Genomic DNA, 26489 nt, shown 5'->3' with positions numbered 1-26489 from the left:
AATACTGCCACATATTGTGATTGTAATTGATAATAATGGGTTCTGGATTTGATTGGGTTTATTGGCACTTCTTCACAATTACAGTCGATTACAACAGCTCACACACTGAACTCCTTCTGAGTGACATCTGTCTTGTGAATCTAACAGAAGAATCTCTCACTGCTGTTGGAACCTCGGACTGGTCTCTACAACACATCTAATTCATGAATGCACTGCTTTTCGTAACTGCCGCATGGACCTAATAGAGATCACTGCCTCCAACGGTTCAATTACTATTCTTCATGAATGCATTGTCTTGGAAAGTGTGTATTAATCCCCAAGCAACAGTTTGGTTTTCTAAGTGTTTATAGCTTTAAATTTCTGTACCACCGGAGACGTGTTTCATAATCAGTTGGTTTCCAAGAAACAGTCTTTCTGTGGCAAGGTATTTGCCAATTCATTTCCTACAGACAGCCTACATGTCACATTGTGTATGAAAGAGAACTTGGATGATGTGCAGGGAAAGATTCATCCTCAAATACACTGATTCACCTGTATGTACAAAATCTTGCACATCTGAACTTATTAAGAAGTGGCAGACCACAGGGTTAGTGCTTCATGCAACATGATATTGCAAGAAAATATTGCTCACTGATGGGAAGCTTGAGGACATTCAAATGCAGTTACAGGCAGGTGTGTCTGTAGGCTGTGCCTCTAAGGCAGCTAAATTAATAAAGTTTTATTTATGTAGAGTTACCATTATGCATGAACTCAAACCTGTCAGTGCTCTGCAGAGGGTTCAGTTTTGTACCTAGATGCTGAAAAATATGCACAGTGGACTTGCAGATCATCAGCTGCTTTTCATAACTGATAAAGCATACTTTCACTTCAGGGGTTATGTAAATTGTCAGAGCACCTGAATTTGGAGAGATGAAAATCCCTGAACAGTTTACCAGATTCCAGTACATGCCATGAAGATTTGGGCGTGATGTGCCGTAAATGTTAGGTGAATCATTGGTCCAGTGTTGTACCATGAAACTGTGAACTCAGGCTGATGTGTTAGGGTTGGAACATTTTTTTGTACAGCTGACTGATGAGGGAAAACATCATGGCTACTTTCAACAAGACAATGCTACTGTGCATGCTGCACAAATTCAGTGAGTGCATTACAAGGTGTTTGATGACAGAATCATTAGTACAAGATTGTGACCTCCAAGACTGTCAGGTCTTTGTGTTTGTGACGTCTGTTTGTGGGGGAACCTAAAAGAAAACATACAGGAACACACCTCACATTGCTCAGGCTCTCCAAAGTGAGGTGAGGGATGTGATTTCTTCAATTTCAGCTAACAGACTTTAACAGGGATTCCCTCGAAGTTGTGAGGTGTGTTTAAAAGCTGTTGGTCACTACTTCGAGGATTTTCTGTAGCATGTGAGATTTCTTCTCATCCTACCTTTCAGTTTCCTGTGTTACTTGAACAAATGGTTTCAAGTCACAGAAAGAGGGTGTTTATTTTTAGTAGTGATTCTGAACACAGCTTTATATGCACCACTTCCAGAAATAACTGATTGACCAGAGGTAGCAGATGGTGACATGGGCAAGGCTGAATGATTAGTTAGACACTCTGCAGCATTATGAAGTTTTCTCTTCATCTGAGCACTCAGTATTTAATTATATATCTTAATATTTCCTGCCAGTGGTCTGTATTTTTGCATCCTGGCATTCTCATTATATTTATTTCTGCATTGCTATTCTCAGTCTTCCATTGAAATATTTATTTCTTCACACTTCAATATATGGATCCATTCTTCCTCTTTGCCACATATGGGGTTGATCCCCTGTTCACTATTTATCCTGACAACTCTTGGTCCCCACTCCCCTATTTTTCACCATCTTTTCCTGAAATTTTGTTTTTCAAAAATAGCTCCTGCTATCTGTTGTTGCTGTGTGTGAACTACTAACAGAGATGTAACAGATGTTACATAATGTTACATAACATAAAGTTGGTGGCAAAGAATTTTGACAGTGGGCCTGTATCGAAAATTAAAGATATCACAAGTTGCACAGAATTGCTGGGTTTTTGAACTTTTTCCATAATCCAAAAACCCAGTAATTCTGTGTGTCATCCACCATCATCAGAACCCTTTAGAATCTAATATCATAAGTTGTCTGAAATAGGATTGGAAGGGCTTAGGCTGGTGCCACACTAGCACACAAAATGCGTTCGTTGTAACAAACGTCATGACGTCCGTTGTAGAAATAAACAAGAGAGGCAAATGCTATGCTTTCTTCTGGCTCCATTGCAGACAAAAAACTGTGCACCACATTCTGCAGCTGTGTAGTGTCCTCAGCAATGTTCGTCATAAAGTACGTTCATTGCAATGGACGTACTTCGTGCACTCGTGTGGCCCCAGCCTTAATTGGAAGTCTTCACCCTAATCTTAATTGTGAAGTTTTAATAATGCCATCAAATTGTGTTCAGATCCCAACAGCAGGTGTATGGTTTGAAGTATCAGACAAGGCTTTCAACATGTTTTTGAGCTGTGATCAATCACCAGACAGCAAAAGTAAATCACAGCTACAGCATCAGTTCCTCAGCTCACTGCGTGGCTTGTTGGATACTGATGTGAGGTTCAGTGAGGGTCGCTGTGGCAAAGTTTTACCTCTGGCTATTGCCACCTACCAGGAGAACTTGCCTCCTCAGTACACACGTGATTACCATGAGAGCAAGGTAAACCCATCATATGCATTTCTTGGAAATATACGAGGGTCGTACTGAAAGTCATGAACAACAATTTTTTGTAAAGTAACATGCTTTATTATTGACTAACCAAATACACCACATCAATCTACAGACCTTTCTTTATTTTTCCACATAATCGCCACTTCTTTATACACATTTCTCCCAGCATTCTGGGAGTTTGAAAATTCCCCTTCTGTAAAATTCCATTCCAGCCATCCGAAGACACTGACGCACTGCTTTCTGAATTGCCTCCCTTGTCTCAAAATGTTGTCCATGCAGCTGATCCTTCACAAATCTGAAAAGATGGTAGTCAGAGGGTGCCATATGAGGGCTATAGGAGGGGTGTGGAAGAACTTCCCACCCCATCTTTGCAGTTGCTTCCAATGTGACCTTAGTGGTCTTCAGTCAATAACCGTGGGACCCAACGAGCACAAACTTTCCTATAGCGCAAGCTTTCAATCATCTGTACTGCACTATGCTCTATTCTAAGTTTTCAGGCTATTGTGTCCACAGTCACATGCCTGACATCTTGAATGATCTCATCCACTCTTTCCTTGTTGTGTTCAGTTGAGGCTGTTCGAGGACAACCGCTCCAAGGATCATCTTCGATGCCGGTGTTCCCATCTTTAAAATATTTCACCAGTCTTCGAACACTGCTCGCACCCATTCACACACTTCCATAAGCATGCTGAATTCAGAAAGCAGTCCATCAGTGTCTTCGGATGCCTGGAATGGAATTTTACAGGAGGGGAATTTTCAAACTCCCAGAATGCTGGGAGAAATGTGTACAAAGAAGTTTTGATTACGTGGAAAAATAAAGAAAAGTCTGTAGAATGAGGTGGTGTATTTGGTTTGTCAATAATATAGCATGTTACTTTACAAAAAATTGTTGCTCATGACTTTCAGTATGACCTACGTATATATATAGGTTATAGGGTGTGCTAGTGCAGAAGTAGTGGTAGCATTGAAAAGAAATATTTTGAGCACCAAATAAAACAAAGTAAGAAAAAGAGTCAATTTTAATTCCATTAACACTTATTTAAATGACATTTAGACAATGGTAAGTCACGAATATCACATTGGTTTTATTTTTGTATCTTCTTTGGTGTGTATTGAGAAATAAGTTTATCATCCAGAAATAAGTGAATTGTAAATCTTCTAACTCCAGATTACATCCATGGTTAGTGGCTGCATTTTTCCTCACAGCTGATAGCCTATTTTCCATGAATAAGGGATCTTAAATCTTTTGGAAATTTGTGGTGGGCAGCTGCATTTGCACCAGCAATTGCAATAATGCAATGCTCGACTGGTTAGGATTCTTATTCAGAGTCACAGGGTGATGCAGGTTGAACTTCTGATCTTGCATTCATATCACTGTGCTGGAAAATGTTTGCACCTGTTGTAAAAGCATTTGTCATTTCATCTTCTTTTTACATGTCTTGAACCCTTAAAGCATTCCTTATATGTACGCGGGTCATTTCATAAATAATGCACAGGTTGGCAGCACTGTGGATTATATGACGCAACAACAGTGAGCCTCATGTCAGTTACAGTTCAGGGCTTGAGAAAGAAGCGCGTTATTTTGTTTCATTTATAATGTACTCCAGTGGTTATCAAACTGTGGGGCGCGACCTCCTGGGGGGGGCACACCATACTTTCCTACAGATAAAAATTAAAACTTCCCTAAATCAATTAGAAAAGTAACGAAAAATAAAAATACATATAGAAAAACTTTTGATGAGTACAGGCTTTAATTATATCATGGAATATCATGGGATAAGTGCACTGGCATACGAGTATGTTCAGATGGAGCTCGTTCAATATCTGGAGTCCATGCTGGATTACAAGCAAAAATTAAAGCTGTTGCTCCCAAAGTAGTATGGACCCACTGTATGATACATCGGGAGTCTCTGGCAGCTAAAGAACTCAGCCCGCCCCCTCATGAAGCGCTGCAGATGGTTGTAAAAACCGTCAATGTTATCAAGACAAATCCTCTGAAGTCTAGACTTTTTAAAATGCCGTGTGAGGAAATGGGTGCCGAACACACTGTTCTGTTGTTTTTTAGTGATGCTCGATGGCTTTCAAGAGGCAAAGTATTAAAGAGAATGTTTGAGCTGAGGCATGAGGTGTTCTGTTTTTAAATGGGGAAAATCACTCACTGGCAGACAGTTTCAGCAACAAGGATATTTTTTTATTGAAAATGGCTTACCTCACAGATATATTTGAGAAACTAAATATCCTCAACACTTCACTTCAAGGGAATGAGGCAACTGTACTTTCTTGGAATGACAAAGTAAAGGCATTCATGATAAAATTAGAGCTCTGGAGAAACAGTATGGAAAGTGACACGCTAGACATGTTCCCTACTCTGGTGTCAATGGTACAAGACACTGATAATCCAGTGCTTCCAATGGACATAAAAAGCTACCTACTTGATGATCATCTCATAATGTTCAAAGTTCATTTTGAAAAATACTTTTGCAATGATTTTGATGAATTTAATTGGATTAAAAATCCATTCAAAAGTGCTCCTGGGCCATCATCTCTGAAGGTAAATGAGCAAGAACAACTCATTGATCTCACTAATGATACTTCATTAAAAAATAAATTTAAGGAATTGTCTTTGCTGGAGTTCTGGATACATATTGGCAAGGAATTCCCAACTTTGAGCCAAAAAGCATTGAAGATCCTGATTCCTTTCGCAACAACTTAGTTATGCAAGACAGGCTTTTCTGCTTTGGCAGCTATAAAGTCAAAGTATCGTTCAAGGCTAAATATTGCTAAAGAAGTTAGAGTGGCCATTTCTTATATTACACCACGTTTTGATAAACTTTTTTCTCAAAAGCAGGCCCATCCATCACACTGAACTTTGACATTTAAATGTTTGATTTTCTTTGCAGAAAAAAAATTAAATACTTGTTAGTTAAATATCATTTCATTTCAATACATATTTTGGTTAATTGCAAGTGTTAAAACTATTTTTTATTGTAGGCCGAATATTGTGATACTTTAATTTTTAGTAAAAAAACTGCTAAATAGTATGTAGATAAACACAAAATAAACTGAATAAAACGTCAAACATACCATGACTTCTATGTTGACAAAAAAAGCAGGCTGGGGGCCTGAAAGTATTTTCTCTTGTCAGGGGGGGCTCAGAGGTAAAAAGTTTGCGAACCACTGATGTACTCTGTTCTTAAATAATTTGAGTTATGGAGCCTGCACGGTTCTCGGGTATTGTGACCCTTGAAGATCAAAGGTTGTACATTAAGATCGAAACTTTACATGGAAAAACCTGACAGAAATCCACAGTGCTTTAAGTGAAGTTTGTGGTGAGTTAACAGTGGACTGTAGTACAGTTTCTTGCTGGGCTAGTCGTTTTCGTGGCAGTCGTGTGAGCATAAACAATGAACCAAGGCCAGGAAGGCCGAAAACATCGACAGATGAACGAAGTGTGAAACTTGTGTCATATGCTTTTGAAGAAGATCGTCATGCGACATGTGAGGAACTTTCTGAAACCACGGGCATTCCACCAACGTCAATATTGCAAATTCTGACAAATGATTTAAAGAAGAGAAAGATTTCTGCGCGATGGGTCCCTCACTGCTTGACTGCTGAACAGCAGCAGAAACGCCTCGACATTGTAACCTTGCTGAAACAAAGATTCTACGTTGAAGGTCAAGCATTCTTGTATCGACTTGTCGCTATTGATGAAACGTGGATTAGAGACTTTGAACCGGAGCTGAAATCACAGTCCAATGAGTGGAGAGGTCCATCTTCCCCAAGACCAAAAAAATTTCGACGATCTCAATCAAAGGTCAAACAAATGATGATCTTTGCTTATGATCACCAAGGAATCATCATGACAGACAGAGTTCTGTGCGGGAAAAGTGTCACAGCAGTTTATTATTTTGACTTTATGCAAAATGTGCGCAGAAAAATGCACAAAAACCAACCTCAGTTGCTCGAGGCTGCACTGATCATTCTCCATGACAACGCTCGCCCTCACATGGGGAATGTCATAACAGAAAAGTTGTGCTAATACGGTTGGCAGGTGTTGCCTCATGCTCCCTACAGTCAGGACATGAGTCCACGAGACTTCAGCTTATTTCCAAAGTTGAAACAACCTATGTGAGGCCGTCGTTTTCCCTCTCTGGAAGAGCTTTCTGCTGCAGTTACCCGAGCCATTCGACAGATAAACAAAGATGGTGTCCTGGATGGAATAGTAAAGCTTCCCACACGTTGGGACTCGGTCATTGAGAAGCAGGGGGACTGTATTGAAGGACTGTAAAGAGATATTAAAAAAAATAAACATGAACATAAATAAAAAATTGTGTGCATTATTTCTGAAATGACGTACATATCTTAGTTTAATTCATGACACTTTCATGACTGCTTATGTTAGTGTTGAATTGAATGGTAGCTGGGGAAAACAAGTTTGGAAGGATACGGGAGAGAACCATCATGATGTATTGTGTGGCTTTATCACAACATGACTGGAGGGAGGGGGCTGAGGAAAACCATAACTATTTTCAGTCTCCTTGCAGGCTAAGAGTGAAACCTGGAACTTACTGACTAAGAGGTACCTGAGGACAGTATACTTGCAGTTGGTATTAAGCAATTGGCATTGATAGCAGTTGGTTTTCTTGGGAAGCAGGGATGTCGGGGAGTACCTGTACATATGCTGAGTAAGCACTCACAGACAGCAAAGAGGAAATGATCCTCCATCTTGGAGTATTGGCTGACAGTGTCTTGTTGTAGAAATTAACCTGTTGCAAAAAGATGAAGAAAGTTAGAGTGCTGTCTGCTGCTATATGATGCCAAGCCTTCTCATACATGTTCATTGATGTTTCAGAGGAACAGACTGCCTCCATATTCATGGTCAGACAGGATGTTGCCACAGCATGAAGGAGGTGAAAAATACACCATCATCCTTAAGATGGAGGCAGTCTGTTCCCCTGAAACACTGGTGAACACTGGATTGCATTGTGTCAAATGCGTCAAGTCACCACTATGAGAATATCTCAGATCCAACAGGATGAAGGAAGGATTGTAATTGGCCTACACTGGCTATGTTTTGCATTACTTCAGTCCATTGAAAGCTAAGAAGGACTGGGGCTGTACCTCCACAAGGAGGCGCAGGCTCACAGTGGGCTGTGTGGCCTTTATCACTGAGGTGGTGATGTACATGCTAAATATTTATGTACATTTTTGATTTTTGAAACTTTTTTACAAATTTCATTTTAGGTAAAACTAGTATGTAAGTAATGCTGTAGGACTTTTAACTTTATTTTAGCCATATCGACAAGGAAACTGTCTGCAACTTGTGTCTCTTTGTGGCTAAATGGCCATTGTGATACACTGCAGAAATTTAATGCTGTTTGACAAATTGGAGTTTTAAGTATTACAAATTTTCGTTTAAAAAATTGATCACATGTGTACTGAGAAACCTGTTTCTATTCCCTAAATATAGTTACTTTGTTGTGGTTTTAAGTAATCAAGTTATATAACGGTTATATATTATGGGGAGGGGGGGTGCCAGGTGGGGGATGGAAAATATCATGAAAGATCGAAAATCTTATTTTGGCATTGAGTGTATCAGTATTGTACAGTATGTGAAAATTGAAGGAAATTGACTTTTCATCAGTGAGCCATGCATCTGACAGTCATCTTTACACTCATACCTTTTATGTTATTAATATTTGTGGTGTATGGGACTCCTTCTCCCCATTATTTTCCCTTCACCACCTGATGGGCCATCTGCCAAGATCTGAAATAAGACCACTATTCTTGGTGATCTTAGCTCATGATCTTGTAGAGTGGGTTACTTATTTGAAATTCTGTCTTTACTTCCTAAGTCTAAATTATGTGTAGGTGAGACTTTACGCAGTATGTTGCCATTGGTATTGCTGTTTCCAAACATTTCTGCTGTGATATGTATTAGAAATGGAAGCTTTATTCAGGGAAAAAATGGGACTGACAGGCTGTGATTGTCATGGAATTTGGGGGGTTGCAACTGTGTTGCCAGTGCCTACTGAACATGACATAGTCATTTTGGGTTCAGCCACTAGCCTAAGCATATCATTTAATTGCATACTAACTTCATCAGAAGACAGGTGTTTCCTCCTTGTGTCATATGAGATTACCACTCTTCCAAATCACAGTTCGCTGTTATCAGTTTGCATAGCGCTAGTAGCACAAGGACAGAAGTGTTTCTCCTGCTACATTCTTTATAGTTTGTTGTTATCACGTTTAAGATCAGCGTGTCAACTCTCTGAAGGAAATGTAGGTAAGTGAAAGAGGATGAATTGGTTGCTTTGTTGCAGATATGTCTGAAATCTGCATTCTTTTCTTTGAGTTTATTGTATGTGATTAATTTGATTCTGTAAGGGCAGCTGAATGTTTATAGATAATGATGTTTTCTTTTATTTTTACTTTGTAAATGCCAGCCTGCAGTCCCGATCGGCCTAGATGGGGCACCAGCCCACCCCCTCCCCGAAACAAGTGTGTATTTTGAACCACAAACCTATATATACACAAACTCAGCCACCCACGCACTTCAACCTTGAAAATGGAGGCATCGTGAACATCCAAAATGTTGGCAACACTGAGCACATCTACACTAACATGAGCTGCTTTCTTACTCATGGAGCTGAGCCATTCTTGAGGAGCCGTCAGTTCTGCAGCTACTCAAAAATTTCCCAGCATTTTATGGAGCCCGAAGGTTCATTACCGTGTTCACAAGAGCCCTCCACTGGTCCCTATCCTGAGCCAGATCAATCCAATCCGTACCATCTCATCCTATGTCTCTAAGATCCATTTTAATATCGTCCACCTGCCTATGCCCTGGTCTTCCCAGTAGTCTCTTTCATTCTGGCTTTCCCACTAATATCCTATATGCATTCCTTGTCACCCCCCATTCATGCTACATGCCCTGCCCACCTCATCCTTGAACATGAGCTGCTTGCTTGTTGGAATATGTGCCTTGCTTGGATGACTACTGGAGCATGTTCATGTAACTAAACAAGTGTCACCTGAGGCAAGGATTTTATATCAGCACATGAGTCTGCTGTATGTTTTGCTTGAAACTTGATTATCCCTCTTAGCATATTCTCCATAAATGGATAGCCCTTCTGTCAACTCTGGTGTTTGTGTGTGTTTGCAGCTGGCCCATGCATTGTCTGTGTTTGCTGTTCATGCGCGGGGACCACTATTTGACCAGTATACAGCCCAGCTGGAAAAGGAGTGTGACCGCTACTGGAAGAATGGCCGCCAAATGTGTGAAGTTTTGAGTCTTACTGGAAACCCTTGTACCAACCCTTTGCACCGTGGGGGTGGTGAAGGTGCAGGGGGTGGAGAACTGCAAGAAGAAGCCAATAAGATCCATGATGATACTGACCCTCCTGAAAGGTTTGATATATTTATATATAGCACAGTGTATCATCATTAAACTAAAATGGCTGAAGCAACAGGAGGGTGGACAGAATTACTCGAGGAGGTCTGTAGTTTTTACAGTGATTGAGGCAGGTGATGATAAGATGGGCAGGGAATGGGAGAGGTGAGAAATGGATACAAAATTTTAGTCAGAAAATCTGAAGGTAAGAGATCACTTGTGAGCCCTGCTCATGGATGGAGGATAATACAGTATGCGCCAAAATATGCAATACTGAAACTTGCGTGTCTCGGACGCACATGTGCGTTTGTCGACGGTGTGTAGCTCCAGTTGCACGTGTTCCCAGTAGTGAAAAGGAAGTTGTGTTGTGCAGTTGTTGGAAATGAGTCTCTTGACAGAGAAAAAAGTATTCATATTTGAGTATTATTTCCGCTCATATGGAAGTGGTCATCAGACAACTCGCTTCCTTGATTTTGAGCTGCCAGATGTTATCATCCAGAAACCGCTGCATAGTACATGCGTGATGATATGGTGTGCCGTCTCAGCACACAGTATATTAAGCCCCTATTTCATTGAGGATGAGGAAGGCAATGCTCTTAACGTCACCCAAGAACACTGCAGGGACATATTGATCAGACCATTTCTTCAGGATTTGAGAAGGTTCTGTCATGCAAGGGGCCTTCACATAAGTAGACAGTGGTATCAACAGGACATCTTTTGATTTCAGTACTTTAATTTTGACTCATATACACACTCATACTCACAAGGAATTTCTGCTAGAAGGTCAAACAGTGAATTCTGATTATTATTTCGGAGTCCTCAATCGTTAGTGGGCGAGAATTCTTCGAATTCGACTTGAATATTGAGAGCAAGTTTCCTGGTCGCTCCTCCATGACAGTGCCCCACCCCACAAATTGAAGATCGTGCACGATTTTTTGGCCAGAAAAGGGATCACACTCCTTGATCATCCTCTGTATTCGCCAAATTTGGCTCCAGCAGATTTTTTATTGTTCCCAAAAGTTAAGTTGGCGATGAAAGGAGACTGTCACGTCACCACCCAGGACATCCGAAGGGAATGTACTGCATTTTTAAATGTGATTCCACAAAAGGAGTACAGTGACTGTTTTCAAAAACTTTTCAATTGATTCCAGCTATGTATTGATTCAGAAGGAGACTATTTTGATTAAATAGAGTGAAATTTTGAAAATAATTTACATCTTGTATTTTTAATGAACACAGTCCTAACAAAACCTGGACACACTGTGTATGTCAGTTAATTGAGAAATCTTTTGTAATCTGTGTTAGGTACAAGTAGCTATGTACACCATTTGTGGTCCGTATCCATAACTGATTTGGAATGACGTGTCAAACACTTTTTCACACTTGTCTATATGTTGTTACCTTTGATACATAAGATAATTATTCTTAAACATATGGTTATGTAAGGTTATCCATAAAAAAGATGTTTTTTCAGTCAATAAGTATTTCTCAGATTGAATTCATTTCTTACCGCTACATGTTTCGGTGCTCATGGGACCATCATCAGGCAGTGTATATATATAATAATATGGTAAAGATGAATGAATTCTCAATATGGATCCATTTTTTGGTGCAGTGCATCCATGTTGTAAAAGTTATTCCTGACATTACAGTGTGAAAATTGTTGTGTTGACGGATAACCTTACATAACTATATGTTCACGACACACAACAGGTTATACACTGTGAAAATAATTATTCTTAACTTAAAATGTGTTGATAGCCATGATCGAACCCAACTACCGCTGATGGAACATTCAAGTGGTGTTCGTTACATATCTGCATGCAACTGTGGCAGAAAGCAGGGCCCTCGAGAGGACCCATTTACTATGCGTGCTGCGAATTATGACTTCTATCAGCTTCTGGGTGAGGATTGTGGCTGTAATAATCTTGAGTCCATTCGTTTCCCTGTGTTTCAGCCAAGTACACAAGATTACAGGTATGAGCCCAACTTTTCTAGTTTTGTTAATGATGAAATGTATTGCATGTGATTGTACCATACATTAATTTTAGTAGAATTTTTTAATATCTTACATGTGTGAATGTGGGGGCATGTGGTAATATACAGTAGAACTTGGTTATAACGTCATCAAAGGGACCTAAAAATAGTGTCGTTATAAACGAATGTCGTTGTAACCGAAATGGGCACTTCCACAGTAGCCTTATGTTAGTCACGTAAAAATCTACCAAAAACCGAGTTAAAATGTTGCATTTTTTAGTGAAATATGTAGTTAAGTACAGACTAACGTAACATTAACGTGGAATTGCCCAAATGTGTAATATCAAAGACATATTACAGCGCTTTTCACTGACAATACACACAATATTTCACGAATCACTTTAACTTTCTCTTCAATGCTTAAAACTTTCCTTTTCATTGCCATGTTTTCGCTACTGCACTTCTCTGGGTTTAGGCAGGAACACTATAGGGTAAGTAGACAATGTGAGGTCCTGTTAGACGAGATTCTAGGAAAGGAATGCAGTTAACAACCTGCCGCGTCCTCTTGCACTATTCACGCAGTCCCACCCCACACCCTTGTTTTCGCATAAAACCCATGCTCCTCTTGCAGCCCGCGGTCGTATTCTTCCAGGACAGTCACGTCAGCAAGTAGAGAAAGTGAGGGTGGGCAGACACATCGAACTTTCCCACGATATCAGAGAAATTCAGGAATGAAAATGACGTTACATACGAGGTTGATGCATTTGTGCATGTCGTACCAAGCAAGGTATAAAAACAGTTGCTTTATGAGGAATTAGTTCATACCATTGAATATTTGACGCAATAGACAAGGTGTCGCAGAAACCGATGTTGCTATAACCAAGTTTTACTGTAGTTGGTTCAGGCACTATGCTACAAACCGGAAGGTCATGAGTTCAATTCCAGAACCTTTGTATCCTTCTCTGCTGTCTAAAAACGTAAAATTTTGCCAGTGGTTCTGTATGGGTGTGAAACTTGGTCTCTCACATTAAGGGAGGAACATAGACTGAGGGTGTTTGAGAACAGGGGGCTGAAGAGAATATTTTGACTGAAGAGAGATGAAGAGACAGGAGGTTGGAGAAAACTGCATAATGAGAAGCTTCATAACTTGTACTCTTCTCCAAGTATAATTAGAATGATCAAGTTAAGGAGGATGAGATGGGCAGGGCATGTAGCATGCATGGGTTTTATTATAGGGTTTTATTGGGAAAACCAAAAGAAAAGAGACCACTAGGTAGATCAAGATGTAGGCAGGTGGATAATATTAAAATGGGTTTTAGAGAGATAGAATGGAGTGGTATGGACTGGATTGATCTTGCCCAGAATAGAGACCAGTGGAGGGCTCTTGTGAACACAGTAATGAACCTTTGGGTTCCATAAAATTTTTGTAAGTTCTTGAGTAGCTGCACAACTGGCAGCTTCTGAAGAAGGGCTCAGCTATATGAAAGTTAGTTAGTTAGTACCACAGAGAGGTTGGATACTTCAGTATTGGTATTTGCGTGACACACAAGTTTGATTAGAATTACAAACCGTGTGTTCATGAAGAGTGCTGGCTTTTGGGTTGTGACGCTGTGTAGGCCAGTAGGTGCTTACCTATGTTTTGCTTTCATTTGCAGGGTCAAAGAATACACAAAGCAGACATTCAGCAAGAAGCCTCTTGCTGCCTGATTCTTGCTGGGTGCTTGCTTGGTGTATTCTTCAACCATACAGGTGGAAACAGTGCATTTCTCGAAAAGTCCATAAACTTCTATCAGACTACACAGCGTCACATCTTAGAAGATAGTACTCTCCAAAATTATAGATGTGAGAACCCCAAACCCAACATCAGTTCAAGGTCATGTGACATGTTTTGTATCTGTTGTACATACTGCCTTCCTTTCTCCTGTACAAACCTTGCCCTCACCAAAGCTACTGCTGCATTTACACAAATATTGTCTGTTTTTCACTCATTATTCTTAAGGTTCAAAATAGGCAGCAGGGACATTATGCAAATTATTTTTGTATCAGGTTCTTTCCGGTACATAACGGACATTGTTACATTTCTAAGATTTGTTCTTTTTGGTTTATAATAAATTTCTTTTTCCCTTTTATGACCTTTCTGCAGGTGTTAAACTGTATATATTTTGAAGTAGTCACTGGCAGTTCTAAGAAATTAATTAATTGGTTAGTTTCTCAAGTTGTGATGTTTTGCCTACAGAGCAGCTCAGCTCTTCTCTAACAGGACAGCCCCAGGACTGGGATGGAAGGATGGTGGAGCTCGAGGAATGGAAGGGAGAGAGTTGAATGTTGGTACGCCACAAGGAAACACACAAGGGTTCAGCTTGGGTAAGCAGGAATAAACTATATTATTCTTTTCCATGTTCTCACTTTTCAGAGAAAGAGATATAGTCACGGCTTTTACAGAGCTGGATCTAGTCTAGTTTTGTGAGATTTGAGGTCTAGTTTTGTTCTGATGTGGTGTATGTAGCCTGTTCGTTTAATTTTTTAAGTCTGTGCTGAATGACCTATGGACTAGGAGGTTCTAGCAGAGTTAACGAGTCATCTTTATGAAACCAAGTGACTTTTCATAAGGCTCCATTGAATAAGGTGCTGCGCTGCGGCCTCCGTAGTCTAGGGGTAACGTTCCCACCTCATGACTCAAGGTACGTGGGTTCAAACCCGGCAGAGGTCATGGAATTTTTAAGGGCGGAAAAATTCAGGGAACAAGTCCTCTGGGAGGGACTTTAAGCCGTGTGTCCCGTGTCATAGATTTACAGCATGTAAAAGATCCTCATGTCTCTAGGAGACCTCTGAGCAAAATTAGGCAAAGTTTCCCACCCAAGTAGTTTCCAATTCCTCCGGTAGATGGGGAAGTATCGGGGACCACTGCCAGAGAGGTGGCCGACCTCGCTGGCTGATAGGGGCTGATAGCGAGCACCAGTACTGGAAGGGCATGGCGACTGGTAGAATATCAAAGGGGGACGTACAATAGACTATTAGTCGTGGTGTATGGGGAAACCCACCCCCTCCACAAATAATAATAATAATAATAATAAGGTGCTGTGCTTCATTTGAAGGCAGTGGAGGGGTAGGTGTTACAGGAAGGAGATGCACAATAGATCAAAGCAGCTGCAATTCAGGGGTTATTAATCATCCATGCGTTTAATATGATGTTATTTGTGTTGGTATTATGTGTTATTGATGCAGTCTGGCCTCCCTCAGACTCATACACAATTCTTCCAGTGGCTAAATGCCTACTGAAAGTTTCCATTTTATGATCAAAGGTGGTACGCAACAAACTGGAATAGCATTGTGCTAGATCAGGGATAGGTTAACACTGTAATCTGTTAGGAGTCTGCTGCCTTGAATTATCATGGTGGGGAAACTGTGTATCATGAAACAGTCCCAGTCTCTTCCATTTATAGCATGGCAGTACATTGTGTACAATACCTGCATGTATGATTCTTCATCACTTATGATATCACTGTACACCTGATACACATATTCTATTGCTATGAGATATGGTCACTTGAGTGTGATCAGGTTGAAATTACACAAACCCACCAAAACTGTAAGAAGAGTATAATTTAAGTTGTTATTTATACATATGTTTCAGGCCAGATCTATCATGCAAAGCATATGTTAATCTTACAATCACATTTTTAAATATTTCATGGAAACTTCATAGTAGAAAACAGGAATCAGAGAAGTTACATTTTTGTGTGTTAACAAATAGCTGATTTCCCAAGAAAAGAAAGACATGCAAATGGTAGGGAATGATAGGTGGCTAGGCTCTGAACAGATATAAGTAAAAATGTAAGGTTTGAAGAGTTTGTTTCAGTAAACAGAGAGCTTTGTACTTCTCAAACAGAAGAGATTCATGATGACACATTAGAGATAGCTGAAGATGAACCAGAATCGAGATGCAAAGGTGAGAGAGACTTACAGAAGTCAAAATAATGAAGTTCAGGTACACTAAAAACATTTTTCTTACTCTGCAACGTGAATTCTTAATAGTATTCACAGGTTTCGACTAGTTTGCTGCAAGTTAAATTATCATTCCTATCAAAATATTGTGGATGATTACATTCAAAACCATTCCACTGTTTACATTATAAATTTTTAGTAACATTTATTGTATTAGGAACAGAACATAAGAGAAAATTTATATTTAGTATGAAGAATGTAATATGACAATTATCAATATTAGGAGCAATTACTGGCCCATCATCCGTAATAACTTCGATCCTCAGATCAGTTCTTTGTTCACTCACTACTTCAGAGCAACACCATTGGTTGCAATACGACATTTACTCACTTCATTTGACTGAGCTACACTGAACTGAACTGAACTGTACTGACAACTGAGAAACTTGACAGTTCGCCAAGTGACTGTCTCAGTAACTTTGAATTCCACTAGAGTTCCCTGCACGGAACTGAGCTGAAAACTGGCTAACTCACTCACTGTTTAGCTTGCTAGCTTGCTGCCTACTCCTTTTATAGGTATGTCACCTGTGGGAAGGTTTCTAGAATGTTTGCGAGCAACCTTGGCCCTCCATGTCAACCAAATGGTCCCTGAATATTCCAGACAGTAAGAGAGGTGTGCACAGAAGAGGCAAGATGATCCCACTGCTCTTAGCTCCCACAACTCTCTCACTAATGGAGCTGAGCCCTTGTTGAGAAGACGCCAATTGTGCAGCTACTCAATAACTTCCCAGCATTTTATAAAACCTGAAGGTTCGTTGAGCAAGATCAATGCAATCTATACCATTCCAGCCTATCTAAGATCAGTTTTAATATTGTAACATGTGGCCTGGGAGCTGTAACTTGCCCATCTGCTGACTGGGGCTTTGTGACCATGTTGCCATGGCAACACAAAATGCAACATTACATACGTCTCCTAAGCAACTTAGACATTTCCTGCGCAATGGAGTTGTCAGTTTCATGACAAATGAGGAATGAACTATGTGACTCAGTGTCCCCTATTTGGTATGCCAAGCAGATATATAAGGCTGGGCACACACCAAGGAAACTGGCAACCGCGATTTCCGAGAAGTGTTATCAGCCAGAATTGAACACATGTTAATAAATGGCTCAGCACAAATTGAGAAAACGGCAACGCAACTCGCGGGGAGATTGAGAAACTCAGTTTCCAGGCAACGGAGCATGCCAGTCTTCACAGGATTGAGTTCAATTGAGTTGCCACATGGACTGCTAGAAATCAGCTGTTCTTTAATGCGCTTCAGTGATTGAATTGTTTATTAAGATGGCACAAATAGTTGACGAAGCTGCTAATTTCATCTTGTGGAGTTAATTGAGCAAGATCCTGACATATATGACAAACGCCGTCCAGACTATGCNATAGGATCAAAATACAGAATAATACTGCTAAAACTGCAAACAGCTACTACAATATGACCTGCATTTTGTGATACAAGTCAGCAGTTGGGTTAGTCCCCATCCTTTACAATTATCAGCTGAATTCAATTAATATAACTCCACTGAGAAGGAATTGCTTCTGCTGGTGTTAAGGAGTAATCAGCCAGCTGATTTCACAGGTGCTATGCCCTTGACAAACTCTGCCTTCCATCATCATTATCATCATCATTTTGATTATAATAAACAATGTAAAGAAAAAACTTCTAGCAGTGTTATTGTATTTGCTTAGAGATCTGCAGAATCTGTATATCAATTAAAAGATAAACTTTCTTACCTCAGAGTAATCAGTAGTTTTTCTTCAACTGACACACTCATCCACTCATGGAACTGAGCCCTTCTTGAAAAGCCGCCAATTCTGCAGCTACTCAAGAGCTTCCCAGCATTTTATGGAACCTGAAAGTTTATTACTTTGTTCACAAGAGCTCTCCACTGGTCCCTATCCTGAGCCAGATCAATCCAATTCATACCATCCCATCATATCTCTCCAAGATCTATTTTAATATTGTCCACCCACATATGCCTTTGTCTTTCCAGTGGTCTCTTTCCATTTCGCTTTCCAACCAATATCCTATATCCATTCCTGTTTTCACCCATTTGTGCTGCATGCCCTACCCACGTCATCTTCCTTGACTCAGTCATCTAATTATACTTGGAGAAGAGTACAAGTTATGAAGCTAGTCATTATGCAGTTTACTCCAACCTCCTGTCACTTCATCTTTCTTTGGTCCAAATGTTATCCTCAACACCTTGTGTTGGAGTGATATCATTGTTCTGAACGTTCATGCCCCAACAAGATAAAATTGATGATATAAAGGACAGGTTCAATGAAGAAATAGAACATGTATCTGATAAATTCCTGAAGTACCATATGAAAATTCTATTAGGAGATTTCAATGCCAAAGAAGGTAGGGGAGATATTTTCAAACCAAAGATTGGGAATGAGAGTTTCCGCCAAAGAGAGTCTAGGTTATTATGAAATGAAGAAGCATAAGCCATGATTCAATGAAGAATGATCAAAATTATTAGACTAAAGAAAACAAGCCAGATTGCAGTGGTTACAGGATCAAAGCAAAATAAATAAACTTTCAACTTTATTTTTCTCCATAACTGAAGTGAATACAATTGGACATGTCAAGAAATAATAGTGAATACATCACATGTCAAAGTCACATAAAATTTACAAAATGATTTATCACGACACTATAACAACCATTATAAGGAACATAACAATAAAAATACATAAGACCAAAAGAAAAATATCAGTAATATAAAACACATAAACACAATATTAAAAATTGCAAACCCAAAGACAATCAACAAGCTCATCAAGCCAACATTAGTTGAAAAACTCTTGAAGAGAATAGAAAGCACTGCACAGCAAATAATTTTTCAGTTTCCTCTTAAAAACATTAAAATTTTCAATGCTTTTCAATTCAGGGGGAAGGCCTTTAAATATTTTAGTTCCCATATTAATTACACCTTTTTTTGTAATGATCGGTATTACAAAATTGGACGTACAAATTACGCGTATGTATGGTATTGTAGCTGTGAATGTCAGAATGCTGAGTTGTATAGATCTTATTTTTTATTATAGAACTTAAAATCTCAAATATATATAATGAGGTAAGAGTTAAAATCTTAAATTCACCAAACATATTTCTACAGGACACACTATTATTAACACCTTTAATCACTCTTAAATATATTTTCTGTATTTTAAATACAGTTTTAGAGTCCTTAAGGCCCCCACCTCAAGAAATAATACCATATTTCAATACAGATTCAAATTTAGTAAAATAAACATTTCTTAATACAGGTGGGCTGAGTAACATAAGGATTTAATCAAATAAAGAGCCTTTTTGAGCTTTTGGCATACATATTGAGTGTGAGTTGTCCAGCTTACATTTTCACTAATACAGATATCCAAAAATTTTATATTTGATGAATAAATGATTTCCTTATTATTTAGGCAAAAATAATTTCTATAGATTGGAGTAGGTCTTCTTCCCTGAAAGAATAATACTTTAGTCTTATCTGTGTTTATTATGAGATGATTTTCATGGAACTAATAGTCTAATTGATTCCTAACTTTTAGGATTTCTTCATTTAATGATAAAAGCTTATTGTCAGTAAGTAGTATATTTGTATCAGCAAATAATACAACCTTAGCCTCATGAATAGCTAGGGGCTGAATCATTTATGAACAATAGAAATAACAGGGGTCCCAAAATAGAACCTTAAGGTTTTATAGCCTCAACAATGTAAGATGTGAAACCAGTAGGCATTTCAGGAATAAAAAGAAGGAATATGTGAAAGACAAAATTGATGAGCTTGCAATGAACAGTAAGAACAAGAACATTAGAGACCTGTATAAAGGAATAAATGACTTTAAGAGGAGTTAACAGCTTAGAAGTAACTTAGTGAAGGATGAGAATGGTGATGGGCTTGCAGATTCCCACAATATTTTGATTAGGTGGAAGAACTACTTCTCTCAGTTATTGAATGTACATACGGTCAGAGATGTTTGGCAGATAGAAATATATACAGCTGAGCTGTTAGTACCTGATCCTAGCCCTTTTGATGTTGAAATTGTTATTGCAAAATTTTATCCAATATTCTTGTCTCAATGTTATGTCCATACATAGATGAAATTATTGGGGATCATCAGTGTGGATTTTGACATAACACATCAACTACTGATCAGCTCATTTGCATTCATCGGCTACTGGAGAAAATGGGTGTACAGTAAGACAGTACATCAGCTATTCATAGACTTAAAGAAAATCTATGATACAGTTAGGAGGGAAGTATTGTACAGTATTCTCAGAGATTTGGATACCCATGAAACTAGTCAGGCTGATTAAAATGTGTTCAAATGAAACATATTGTAAAATCTGCATAGGTAAATATTTGTCTGATAATTTCCCTATTCAGAATGATCTAAAACAAGATGCTTTATCACCACTCCTTTTCAACTTTGCTGTAGAATATGCCATTAGGAAGGTCTAGGAAAACCAGGTAGGACTGAAATTGAATGGGACACATCAGCTGTTAGTGTATGCTGATGTGAGTCTACTGGGTGATAATATAGATACCATAAAGAGAAACACAAAATCTTTAATTGACACAAGTGAGGAGGTTGATCTAGAAGTAAACACAGAGAAAACTAAGTATATGTTGCTGTCTCTTCACCAAAATGTAGAGCAAAATCCTGACATAAAAATAGATAACGATGTCTTGAAAATGTGGCAAAGTTCAGATATTTGGGAATGGCGATAACAAACAAAAACCTGATTCAGGAGGAAATTAAGAGGAGATTGAACTAGGATAATGCTTGCTACCATTCAGTCCAGAACCTTTTGTCTTCTTGTCTGCTGTCCAAAAACATAAAAATTAGAATATACAGAACTATAATTTTGCCTATGGTTCTGCTGACACAGCTTTATGAAAATTTGTATCTTGTCTTCGAATTTGAGGTCCTACAAGATCCACTAATAAAGAAAAACTTTCAGTGCTCATTCTGTAAAATGATTTGAACAGTTCTGTATCCTGATTAAGTTCTTCCGAAACAGTATAAACACCTGAGTTAAAGTTGTCGTGAAAAAACAAGTGCACCCAATATTTCATTTTCTCCTGTCTTCTCCTCTTACACCATCTCAACCATTACAGGAACAATATTATTACCTGACATTTGCAGAAGAGAAGTGCATGAAATTGGTGTGCAAACACACCCACTTGATATGATATGATATGATATGAGCAACTAATCGAATGTAAGTTTCCTGGAAACCAGTTGCCTGCTTGAAATCGGCGATACTTCTTGGAAATCGCAGTTGCATTGTGGTTGCCAGTTTCCTTGATGTGCGCCCGGCCTCACAGAATATGAGAGAACACAGAAGATGACCCATGTAAAGGCGGGGTTGAATAACTCCACTGTGACCCTGCGAATTGTAGGAGGCGGTGAAAAGAGAAGTCTCAAATCTAAACAGTAAAATATGGTTGCAAGTCCAGAGGGACTCAGACCCAAGAAAGAATACACTGATGAGGGCCAGCAGCATATACAAAAGACAGATCCATCCTCTTGTCAGAGAGGGTGCCCCATGAAAACAAGACTGTAACTGTGAAACAGTAGTAAATATCTGGTCATGAGCCCCAGATTGGGCTCAATGCCAAGACTGACTGACTGACTGACTGATCGACAGTCATAATGTGACTTTGACTTTGACACAGAAGACCAGATTATGACAGAATGGGGAAGAAGAAGGAGAAGTGACTTGGCAGTGAATCAGTGTGCTTTCAAGAATGAACCAGAGCTACGCAGAGGGGGATTCGTTATCCAGAATGAGTTGCATGTGTGAACTGTTATAACCGAGTGTAACTGTAATAGTGACGTCAAATAACCCTAAGCATCAAATCTAGAATCCACAGTTATTAGTCACGTTACTCCAAATACGTATGACAATTTGGTGTTGGAAGTGGTCGGATTTGATTGATAGAATGAATTATTGGATTTATGATTCCATCGTATACCTATGTCTTGCATTATGGAAATGCAACAGATGATACAATAACTGTTGGCTGGCCAAGATGAGAGCCTGGTGAGAAGAGATGGCCTCAGCGACAAAAGCCATCGAAGCAGCAATGAAAGCCATGCAGTGTAAGAAGATGGAAGTCAATATGAATGCCTGCCAAAAAGAGATGATGGCCTGCCAAGAAATGACAGAGGCACATCTGGAACATGAGGAGCCAACATCAGTGGACATGGAATCTGAGTCAGAACATCGGGAGGTCCCGAAGGAAGAAGCTGCAGTGAAAGAGGTTGGAAGACTGAGGAAGCAGCATAGCCACCAAATGACAAAGGAAAGGACCTAGGGATATTGTGGATCCTGGAAGAAATTGGTTGCAGATGGCAGGAGGATGACCCACTGTGCAAGAGTGGCATGGCACAAGAAAGGTGTCATCAGAAAGAATTGGAACAAGCCCAAGGTTGAGTGAGGAATCCAAAGAGTATGAACGCTGAAGGAGAGAATTAGGGTGTGCCATGAAGGCAGAAAGAGAGTGAAGGGTAGATGGCGGACAGCCACGATATCTGAGGAAACGAGACCTACTGAAACTACACCTGGAAATCACAGAAGATGACTGGACTGGAGATTGCGAAGTGAATTGACAGATCTCCTGTCATATTACAAAAGATGATGGACCACATGTTGAGGAGAGGGGAGGGAGAGAGAGAAAGAGAGCCTTAAGGAGAGCGCAATGTGATGTGCAGTCTGAAAGCTGCAACCTGCCTATCTGCCTGGAAGGGCTTCATGTACAGCATTCCCATGGTAGCACGAAATGCACCATTACTCTGGGTTTTGTTGGAACTTTTGAAGACATATTCATGGTCATGGTTTCTAAACAGACATCTCCTAAATGACGTAGGCAGACGTTTCCTGCACAGCGGAGGTGTTGGTGTCATGACAACAGAAGAATGAAGTGTTTGACTTGATGTCCCCTATTTCATGCGCCAAGCAGATATAAAACGGAATATGAGAGAACGCAGAAGATCAAAATATGACAGAACACAGAAGAAGAAGAAGAAGAAGAAGGAGAATTGACTAGGCAGTGAATCAACATGCTTTTGAGAACGAACCAGAGCTATGCAGAGAGGGATTCATTACCCGGAAGGAATAACTGAGTGTAATTGTAATAGTGACTTGAAATAACCCTAATCATCAGATCTAGAATCCACCATTGTTAGTCATGTTACACTGGATACATGTGACCTCTGTCTTGGTCTTCCTAGTGGTCTCTTTTCTTCTGGCTTTCCTACCAATATCTTATATGCATTCCTCTTTGCGCCCATTCATGCTACATTCCCCCTCCCATCTCATCCTCCTTGACTTAATCATTCTAATTATACTTGGAGAAGAGTTATGAAGCTCCTCATTATGCAGTTTTCTCCAGCCTTCTGTCACTTCATCTCTCTTTGGTCCAAATATTCTCTTCAACACCTTGTTCTCAAAGACCCTCAGTCTGCATTCCTTCCATAATGTCAGAGACCACGTTTCACACCCATACAGAGCCACAGGCAAAATTATAGTTTTGTATATTCTAATTTCTATGTTTTTGGACAGCAGACAGGAAGACAAAAGGGTCTGGACTGAATGGTAGCAAGCATTATCTGAGTTCACTCTCTTCTTAATTTCCTCCTGAATCAGGTTTTGATTTGTTATTATTTTTCCCCCCTGGCACTACAGCCCCAGTGGGCCTAGGCCTACCTCCATGAACTCCGTTCATATAATTAGACGGTATAATTACTGTCTTATTTGGATTAATGGAAACGCTTGTTCTTTCACACCATCATTGGACCGTGTACAGAGCTGTTCGAAGATGCTCTGATACTGTCAAAAGGAATTTTCCGTTTATGAGGATTGCTGTGTCATCAGCATATCCTACTGTATAATTCCCATCATTAATAAGTCCGCACAGGAGATCATCGACAACCAGGCACCACAGTAGAGGCGAGAGCATGCCCCCCTGCAGACACCCCAAGGGTTTCTCCTGATAATGTAGCAGCTATGGTTCTGCTTTCCAGCATAGCACTGATCCATCTGCATATTGCAGGCTCTGTGCCATGCTTTCCAGCAGCCTGTTTGATCATATCAAATGAGGTTCTATCGAAAGCTCCCTCTGTATCAAGGAATACTACTAAGGCAATATCCTTGTGTTCGATCGCACTTTCTATGCGTGTTACCACATTGTGTAGTGCAGTTTTGGTAGATTTACCTGTTTGGTAGGCATACTGATTTCTGTGTGGAGGACATGTCCTCAACGCCCCATCCCTGATATGCCAATTTACTAATTTCTCCATCATTTTCAAAAAGAAAGACGACAGGTTGATAGGATGATAAGTCTTAGCATTGGTGTAACCAAGTTTCCCAGGCTTTGGGATAAACGTCACCTTAACTTGCCTCCAGGCCATGGGGATAAATCCATATGCCATGCAGGCTCTATATATGCAGCATAGGTTTGGAACTAAGAGTTCTGCCCCATGCTGCAAAAGTGCCGGTACAATTCCATCTGTTCCCACTGACTCAAATGGTCTAAAGGTATTCAGTGCCCATCTGATTTTTGATTGGTTAATTATGACTTTGGCCAGGTTCCAGTCTGCCCTGTTTGTTCTGCTTTGGCAAGTGCCCAGGTTCTGCTGACCCTGTCCATCATCCAAATTATCAATCAATTTTGAATCAGGAAAGTGAACCCTGAATAATTCGTTCAGTGTCTCCCTTCCTGTTTGAGTATACTGCCCATTAGGCAGCTTAATCATGCTGACCTCATTGGTCGCCTGTTTTTGCCATGATTCTCATGAGTCTGGCACTGCCTGGTACATCCATTGGTCTCCTGTTAGTGACTTCTCCATGAGGATCGCTTGGCTTTCCTTATTTCTTTGTTGTAACAGGTAAGGGCTTCCTTGTAGGTGTCCCACTGCCCTGTTCTTTTAGTTGCATTAAACAGCCTTCTTGTTTTGATTCTAAGCCAACTCAGCTGTTTACTCCACTAAGGCGCTCTCCTTGGTTCACGAGTGGTCCTAGCCAGACAGTTCTGATAAAAGGACGAGATAATAGCCAGTTGCAACTGGTCAACGGACTGATCAGCATTAATTGTGTGTATATTTCACTAGATGGTCTCCAGATTTACCTTTAGGTTGTCTTTGTAATACTCCCAATTGGTTCTCTTAGGATTCCTATAAGTAGCCTGATCTACTGTGTTGTTGCTTATTTGAAAGCATATACACGTATATCTGTGATCCGATAAAGATGGCTCAACAGATACATGCCAATTACTTATCACGTTTCCTATTTTATTGGTCCCTAGTGTCAAGTCGATAACCTCCTGTCTATTGCAAACCACAAAGGTAGGCTCATTACCTTGGTTTAGAATATTAAAGTTCGAACTCACCAACTCACCATGAGACATTCTTCTCTTGGGTTCATGTCAGTGCTACCCCACAATGTGTGGTGCGCATTGGCATCACACCCCATGATGAGCTGCTTTTTCCTAAGATGGCAATATTCAATGATGTTCCTCACTTCTTTGGAAGGTGGTGGTTCATCCGAGTCATATGGAAAGTAGGCTGAAGTGATGATGAGCTCCTCACAGCCTCCGTCCAATGTGTATGTCATCCTCACCGTTGTTGTGTCTCTGGAACAAAACTCCAGCAAGTGTAAAGCATTAATATGATTAATAACATATACGCATGATCTAACATTTTATCCAGGTACAACAGAATAAACTGCTCCCCCTGAATTCGTTAAGCCTCTTATTTGGCCCCTATATATCCAAGGTTCCTGAATAAGTGCTATGTCTACTTTTCCCTCAGCAAGTTGTTGACATAAAATTGCCGTAGCGGCCTTTCTGTGGTGTAGGTTAATTTCAATGAATCGTATGTTGTGTGTATATGTATGTGTTCTATGTGTTAATTCTGTAATGCTGGGAAAGGTGTCCTCCTCCATACCTTCTTCCACAGCCCCTTCTCTTTTATCAGACCTGGTTTCCTCCAAGGGAGGTCCCTGATCTGTTAAGATCGGGTTGATGAGAGGAGGGATTGTCTCCTCATCAGATACTCTCATCCGGTCAACTGATGGAGTGGGTACATCATCCCTCTCCCCCTCAGAGGCCGATTCCGAGGGCATTGAACTGGGCACAGCAACTTCTTTATGCCGCTGTGCCTGAGGATCTTGCAGGACCCTAACAGTTCCCTGTGAGAGGCCTGTATATACCCTATATCCAGTTCCCTTGATAATAGATAGGGAATCCCGGTCTATAAAGAGGATCAGTCTCTGCCCTTTCGGTTCAGATTTCCTATCCAATATCCTCCAACTCTCAGCATGGAGTCTGGATTAAGATTCATGATCCATTTCAGCAGCTCCACAGGATTTTGGGCAACTTTGTCCTTTGCC

The 26489-nt window shown here is 40.0% G+C and overlaps 1 protein-coding gene across 8 annotated transcripts in view; it reads left to right on the top strand.

The window, feature by feature from the left end:
• LOC111862402 (protein SMG8) overlaps positions 1–26489 on the top strand; it is a 71165-nt gene that overhangs the window by 24803 nt on the left and 19873 nt on the right. For 7 of the 8 annotated variants that reach the window (XM_023847756.2, XM_023847759.1, XM_033750653.1 and 4 more), the window contains 5 exons: positions 2460–2708; positions 9883–10127; positions 11872–12087; positions 14324–14451; positions 15947–16036. In XM_023847756.2, the coding sequence (XP_023703524.1) occupies positions 2460–2708; positions 9883–10127; positions 11872–12087; positions 14324–14451; positions 15947–16036 (928 nt within the window). The remainder of the gene's footprint in view (positions 1–2459; positions 2709–9882; positions 10128–11871; positions 12088–14323; positions 14452–15946; positions 16037–26489) is intronic. The other variant, XM_023847762.2, reaches the window with a different exon arrangement.

This window comes from Cryptotermes secundus, unplaced genomic scaffold, assembly GCF_002891405.2.
Source record: "Cryptotermes secundus unplaced genomic scaffold, Csec_1.0 scaffold715, whole genome shotgun sequence".
Lineage (NCBI taxonomy): Eukaryota > Metazoa > Arthropoda > Insecta > Blattodea > Kalotermitidae > Cryptotermes > Cryptotermes secundus.
Note: the sequence above shows the minus strand (reverse complement) of the source record. Positions and strands in the feature narration are given on the sequence as shown.